General features: G+C 39.0%; 1 protein-coding gene across 1 annotated transcript; it reads left to right on the top strand.

The window, feature by feature from the left end:
* The first annotated feature begins 363 nt into the window (after positions 1-363).
* Positions 364-7,546, top strand: Csn3 (casein kappa). The gene is made up of 5 exons (XM_045161216.1): positions 364-417; positions 2,794-2,823; positions 4,108-4,424; positions 4,524-4,700; positions 7,431-7,546. The coding sequence occupies exons 1-4, from the start codon at positions 364-366 to the stop codon at positions 4,675-4,677; spliced, it is 555 nt and encodes a 184-aa protein (XP_045017151.1). The 3' UTR covers positions 4,678-4,700; positions 7,431-7,546.

Here is a 7,546-nt window from a genome sequence, read left to right as displayed (position 1 = left end):
GGAGCTCCTCTGCAGTGGCAGGAAGCTCTAGCACATCCATCCATTTATTCATTCATTCCCATTCTCTCTTTCTCTTTCTTTCTCTTCCCTCTCTGTTATTGCTAAAAAAAATAAATATTTATTTTTAGGAAGACACACTGGCCTTGTTTATATATTATTTATTTATTTGAGAAAGAAAAAAGCAGATAGAGAATGGGCATTCCAGGGCCTCTAGCCACTGCAAATGAATTTCAGATGTATATACCTTAACCGTTGACTGCCTTTGTTTTTAAAGCAAACTAAATATTCCATAGAAATCACTGATAAATTTTTAGCAATATGCTATTTTAATCTAAGTATTTATATTTATTTTTAGGTGCAACAATGAGGAATTTTCTGCTTCTTGTGAATATTCTGGCACTCACCTTGCCTTTTTTGGTGAGCTGATTTCATTTAACCATTGAGAGTAAGATGTCAAAACTCTAAATAGCTGCATGCTAGTTTTTCTGTATTTGTTCCTGTTACGTGTTCTTCTAAGTAATCATTAGTTTGTGATAAGTGAAACATCAGGTTTCATCATGTGCAGAAAGCTTTTCTCATTCCTAAACTATAGAAAAAATACATGCTGGTCAGGCATGGTGGTACATGCCTTCAATCCCAGCATTCATAAGGCAGAAGTAAAAGGATCATTGTGACCTTGAGGCCAGATTGAGACTACATAGTGAATTCCAGGTCAGACCAAGCTACACCTCAAAGAACCAAAGGAAGAAAAATAAAAATATATGCTGGAGAAAACAATACTAAAAATACAAATTTCAAATTACAAAAGACTGCAAAGATAATTTATAAAGAAAAAATATGGGCTGTAAAGATGGCTTAGAGGTTAAGGCATTTGCCTGCAACGCCAGAGGACCCAGGTTCAACTCCTCAGGACCCACAAAAGCCAGATACACAAGGTGGCACATGCATCTGGAGTTTGTTTGCAGTGGTTGAAGGCCCTGGTGCACCCATTTTCTCTCTTCTCTATCTGCCTCTTTCTCACTCTGTCTAATGAAATTAATTAATTAATTAAAATTAAAATTTGGGCTGGAGAAATGGCTTAGCAGTTAAGATGCTTGCCTGCAACTCCTTAGGACCCAGGTTCAATTCCCCAGGACCCACGTAAGCCAGATGCACAAGGTGGTGCATGCGTCTGGAGTTCGTCTACAGTGCCTAGAAGCCCTACTGCGCCTATTCTCTCCCTCCCTCCCTCCCTCTCTCTCTCTCTCTCTCTCTCTCTCTCTCTCTCTCTCTCAAATAAATAAAATATATATACATTACAAATATATTTGTAATAAAAAGAGGAAATATAAAATCATAGACCAGGAGTGGGTCACTGCTAAATTCTCAGCCCTTGTTCTGGCATTTGATGGAATCTCTGCCTCCAGCCTGGATGCCAAGTGCAACTGGGCCCTGCATAGCCCAGTCGGGCCTCAAACTCACTATGTAGTCACAAACGTCCTTGACCTGCTGATCCTCTGGGATGACAGGCGTGTGCCACCACCTCTAGTTTGCAGTGCTGGGAATCAAACCCAAGGCTTCACGCCCACCAGCAAACACCACCAACCGAGCCACATCCTGGCCCTCGGAAACTCTTGGAAGTGACTTCAGGTTCTTCAGGGACTAAATCCTTAAGAGACCTTAATGATTTTATTTACTTCTCATTTCTTTTATATAACTTCTTAGGCTGCGCAGATGCAAAGCCAGGATCCAGCAGTAAGTTTGTGTTCATTTTCTCTATTAGCCACATGAGCTCCAAAATGCAATGTTATACAAAAGTCAATCCTATTGAAATGCCTCCTGTCTAAAATCTAAACAAACATTTGACCTTGTCAACCAGTTTCAAGGGCCTGCGCCTGCTCTCCACTGGCATGCCATTTCTTGTCATGTTACACTTTCCCCGTCATGTGAAACAGCCCCTCCTCAGGAGGTCCCTGTCCAGAAACTGCCCAAGGGTCTGGCAGGCATTGTCTTGAACTACGTGCTGTGTTTAAAGGTAGACTGAGAAAAAGGTTCTGTTCCTTAATTGAGCTTCTTTTTTAAACTTTTTTCTCCCCAGTGTTAGATATTACTGTGTTTTATTTTCATGTTGTACTTGGAAGTTCCAAGAACTGTACTGACCAACAGCATGAAAAAGGAGGCAAGCAAGAGAATAGTGTATGCCCTCTGGTCAATAAAACTTTAAAGGACAGAGCTCTTGCTTCATTTATAATTAAATTCAGACAGTTTCCAATTAGTATCTATTAAACAAACCTAATAGGTAAATTCTTAGACTCAGAATTACTCTAACTTTTATTTTATTTTTTACTTTCATTTGTTATTATATTTTATTGTGGCCACCTGTGCTTGAAGAACTTTTGTTTCTTCTTTGAGTAATAAAATTTGAAATTTTAACCATAAGATGAGCCACAAATTTCTACTCAGTGGTCACTTTTTCTTGAACTACTTGAACCTACTTTATGCCGTATTCTGATTCCCATCTTCACAAAAGTTTCAAGCCCCAAGGACATGACCAAACAATTCTTTAAAAAAATGTTAAATTTTATAGATTGCACCATTAAAACCTATGAGTAGTCAAAATTACACAAATCAAAATAGCAATATGACATCTTTATATAACAACTTACCCCTTCCTCCAAAATAAAAATATTGAGTATGATATTCATTATGCCTTTAATACAAGATATATTTGAAGCAAGCCAGAAAACAAAAGCAAACCAAATGTGTTTGATTTTTTATTAACTTCTTCTTTTCATTTTTTTAATAACCCCTCAGGCTGCAGAGGTGCAAAACCAGGAACAACTAGCCGTAAGTGAATTTTAATTATTTCTCTCAGAAACACAAACTCCAGAATAAAATATTCTGCAAGGGGCATTAATTGCTACCTAAAAACTAAATAAATGATCCCCACAGAGTAAGTCAGTAACCTCTGTCTCCATCTGAAAGCCATGGTTTCTTGGAATATTTCAAGTCGTGACAGTTTGACCTTCAAGTATGGAACACTGGGGGAAGGAAACAGTACAGCTTGCTGTGCCTCCTGACCACTGCTTAGATCTTGGCTGGAGAAAGCTCCTTCTCTCACCTGCCTTTGAACTCTTCTCACACACGTGTATTCACAACTCCTTTTTGTTCCAAAGTATGCTTGAAGGAAGGCGTTCAAACATGTTTCCTTTCATGAGAAATGCTTGCTTTGCGGTTGAATTTGTTCCGTCCTCTCTATTTACATGCACAATACTGAGAATGTTATACTGCACAAAATTGACAGAGAACATGCATATAGAAATAGAACCCCTTATCTGATCTTTTACAGAGAATATTGAACTGAATGAAACAAATTCAAAGTCTAAATTCAGAAATCCTCACACATCTGACTATTCTGACAAAATTAGTTTAGAGGAAATAAACTGTGCTACCTCTCAGGCTAATTGCTAGTTAAATAAAATTTGTGAACAGGACTGGAGAGATGGCTCAGAGGTTGGAGCATTTAACTGCAATGCCAAACAGCCCAGGTTCAATTCCCCATTACCCATGCAAAGCCAGATGCACAAAACTGCCAACATGTCTGGAGTTCATTTGCAGGGGCTGGAGGCCCTGGAGCACCCCTGCCCTTCCTCCCTCTCTCTCTGTCTCATTCACAAATATTTTTTAAATACTTGTGAACAATTACAAGTGTGGGACAGGAACACAACCATGTGTCTGTGCTAGGTGAGCGTGTCTGTGATACAGTGAGAGGTTCTCTGAGATCTTTCTGGATGTTGTAACCGTAATATCGTTCTACTTAGTACTTTCCATATATGCCAAGCTCTGGGAAATATATGTTACTGATTACCTGATGTTTGAAACAAATATTTATTTCTACATTACTGAAAATGTTTCACAATATCAAAGATCATGAACTAAAAGGGATGTCTACATAACCGTATTCTGTACAGTAATTATTATTGTAAAATATGACTGCCAGATTTCATACTTCCAATATTGTATTTCTTAACAGAAAATATTAGATTATTTCAAAAACTGATGACTTAAGATATCTCTGCCTTTTAACAGACAATCATGAGTTTTCTGAATAATTTACTTTTTCTGCAGTGCCGTGAAAAGAATGAACAAGTGTTTGATCGGAAGAGAGTCCTTCCCAGCCCAGTTCATTATGTGTTGAGCAGCAAAGCTCATTACGACCCCAGTTACTACCAGTACAGACCAATGGTAGCAGTGAGCCCCTATGTGCCTTACCAGTACTTTGTGAGGCTGCTGGTGCTTAGGCCCCCTGTCCAGCTCTCCAACTGGCAGGTCCTTCCAAACATCCCCCAGCCTGCTGGGGTACCTCGCCCCAACCCACGCCCATCATTCCTTGCCATCCCTACAAACGCGGATCCGAACGCCAGCGCCATCCCCAGCGCCAACGCGCATCCGGACGCCAGCGCCATCCCCAGCGCCAACGCGCATCCGGACGCCAGCGCCATCCCCAGCGCCAATGCGCATCCGGACGCCAGCGCCATCCCCAGCGCCCTCGCTGCCGCTCCCGTCCAGCCCACGCCCGTTCCCGCCGCCGAGCCCGTGGTGAGCACAGTGGCCAATCCAGAAGTTTCTACGGTGGCTTCCACCGCTACTGAGACTGCCACAGTCCCAGTCACTTCGCCTGTGCCGGAAAAACACTAGGGAAGCTTCAAAGAAGAAAACAGGTAAATAAGCAAAAGGCACAATGAGCAATCCAGGTGACAATCATGGGCTTGCCATGTAGCGCAAGTTCTAAAGCAGTACACGTGGATATATTGCATGAGGAGAGTCTGCAAAACAAGCTAACTGTATTTTAATTTAGGTCAGATATAGCACTAATAAATCGGACTATTTGAGAAAGAAGGAAAAACAACCTAAGTATACAAGTGAATATGCTTTGGAAACTTATTCCCAAACGTGTTCTCCTGACACCTTCAATCTTGATCTCTACTCAACACAGAGTAAAAGAGAAAAGTGAAATACTTCCTACATTCTCTTATTTGTGGTTAAAAATGAATTGTTTTTATTTTTTAAAATATTTTATTTATTTATTAGAGAGAGAAAGAAGTAGATATAAACAGAGAATAGGCACACCAATGCCTCTCACCACTGCAAACAAACTCCAGACGCATGTGCCATCTTGTGCATCTGGCTTACGTGGGTACTGGGGAATCAAACCTGGGTCCTTAGGCTTTGCAGGCCAGCTCCTTAACCACCAAGCCATCTCTCCAGTCCAAAAATGAATCTGTTAGATGTTATATACTAGACACAGTTGGAGTGTCAAGCTTGTTCATCTCAGTTACTAGGGAGGCTGAGTCAGGAGGATTGCTAGTCCAAGACTTTCCTGGGCTATACAGACAGTTCAAGACCAACTAAGCATCTTGATGAGACACTGTCTTTGGATAAAAATTATATTTTATTTTTATTCATTAATTTATTTATGAGAAAGAGAATGGGCGTGCCAGGGCCTCCAGCCACTGCAGACAAACTCTAGACACCTGTACCATCATATGCATCTGGGTCCTTTGGCTTTGCAGGCAAGCACCTGAGCCGCTAAACCATCTCTCCAGCCCATCAGAATAAAAATTAAGAAGGGATGAGGATATGGCTCAGTGTAGATTGCTTGTCAACACATATGAGGCTCTGGGTCCCATCTCCTGTACTATAAAAAAGGGGTAAACAAGTGATCCCCTAATTTCTATGACCATGTCACTGCACTCTAATTTTGGTATAAACAGTGTGAAAGGATATACTATACTTTCCATGTAGCCCTTTATTTCAGACATCATTCTTAGAAGTATCTGTGAAGTTGAGCACCACAAATGTCTCCTTAGATAAGCTACAGAAGAATGACAATGCTTAACTTTTAAAACACATGAATACTAAATGGGTACATTAATAATATTAAATTTAAAACAAATGTCTGTAGTTATTATTTGGAACAATAGATAATGGTGACATTTAAAATAAATTAAAACTTTCATTAAGTTAAATAGAGAGATTAATGAATTTAACTTAGAACATTAAAGAGAAAAATTAATGAGATGGAATTTCTAATTATTTTAATGTAATAATAATAAATAATAATAAAATAATTTTAATTTGGAGAGAAAGTAACAAATCTTGAGTTTCTTTGCAACATTTTTTTAGCCATCGAACTGGCTGCATGATTTATGACCTAAAATAACACACTGGTTGGTCTGTGATCTGAGAGCCTTCACAGAGCAGCTTCTGCCTTCTTAATTAACACCCTTAGGCTGGCCTATGCCCAATCTGAATTTTCTTTTTTTTTTTTTTTTTCATGTTTGGGTGCCACCAGCCTCAAGTAGGAATGATTATGTGGAGGAATTTTTAAAACAGTCTGGAGCTGGAGGGATTTCTTAATGGTTAAGGCACTTGCTTGCAAAGCCAAAGGGCCCAGGTTCAATTCCCCAAGACCCATATAAGCCAGATGCACAAGGTGGTGCAAGCATTTGGAGTTTGTTTGCAGCAGCTGGAGGCTCTGGTATGCCCAATTTCTCTCTCTCTCTCTCTCTCTCACTCTCTCTCTCTCTCTCTCCCTCCCTCCCTCCCTCCCTCCCTCCCTCCCTCTTTCTCTCTGTCAAATAAATTAAAATTAAAAAACTGGTTAGTCTGTAAAATACATCTGGGGAAAACAAAGTGAAATTTAAAAATACTAAACTTTATCTTTAACCAATGACCTAAATCCTTACTAAATGATACAACTTTCCATGATTTTGTCAACGGATTCTAATCAGAAACATTTGGATATTTTATTATTCTTTCAAATTTAATAATTGGAAAAAGCTAGCACAAGCTGGAAGCAAACCACGCCTGTTAAATTTCAGATAGTGGGATGTAACTTCTATGCTGTCTCTCTCCATATGGGCTATCTAATTTACAGAAAGGTATAAAAAATTCATGTGGCTTCATTAGACTGCCATAAGCATAAATTGTGTTTTTGGAGTTGTATTTAATAGTGTATCTATTCATAAATGTGTGATAAACTTGGTAAATATTTGATAAAGATTTTTTTTAGAAAATAAAAGAATTGAATAGGAACAACATAAAATCAAGTATCATTTAAAATGTAATTATGTATTTTATTTCTCCAAAAGTGTTGTTATATGAGCATGTTTTAATAGAGTAATCATTAAATAAAAGGCTTGTTCAAAATCTATTAATCTAGATTTCTGAATTAAAACCACTGTGTACTACTTATATAGAAGCAAGTAAAAGTGTCTTTGTGTAATTGTCAGGTGAACTCTATTAAAGCTGTGTGCTATTTTTACGTATTTAAATGCAAACATTTATTTTGATAGGGTCATTGTCTAGAGACTAAAGAGAACTCATGGAAGCTAAATTAAAGGACCGTGAGCATACTGTGAGCTAAACCCTTCCACTGTCTTTCACAGGCCTCGCTGAGACCACAGGACCACACAGACTGTCCTTCAGCCACTCGTCTTCAGAGAAAGTGTGATGGTCACAGATTCTGTTCCTTTCCTTTCTCCCCTTACATTTTAGACTCATG

This window comes from Jaculus jaculus, chromosome 11 (genome assembly GCF_020740685.1).
Source record: "Jaculus jaculus isolate mJacJac1 chromosome 11, mJacJac1.mat.Y.cur, whole genome shotgun sequence".
In the NCBI taxonomy this organism is placed as follows: Eukaryota; Metazoa; Chordata; class Mammalia; order Rodentia; family Dipodidae; genus Jaculus; species Jaculus jaculus.
This window is presented reverse-complemented; position numbering and strand designations above follow the sequence as displayed.

What these genes read in the sequence shown, in the direction of transcription:
- Csn3 (XM_045161216.1), top strand. Translation starts at nt 364, where the DNA reads ATGAGGAATTTTCTGCTTCTTGTGAATATTCTGGCACTCACCTTGCCT. An exon ending in TGCAAAACCAGGAACAACTA is followed by an intron (nt 2,824 to 4,107) that starts GCCGTAAGTGAA and finishes CTTTTTCTGCAG; the next exon opens with TGCCGTGAAAAGAATGAACA. An exon ending in GCCATCCCCAGCGCCAACGC is followed by an intron (nt 4,425 to 4,523) that starts GCATCCGGACGC and finishes CGCCATCCCCAG; the next exon opens with CGCCCTCGCTGCCGCTCCCG.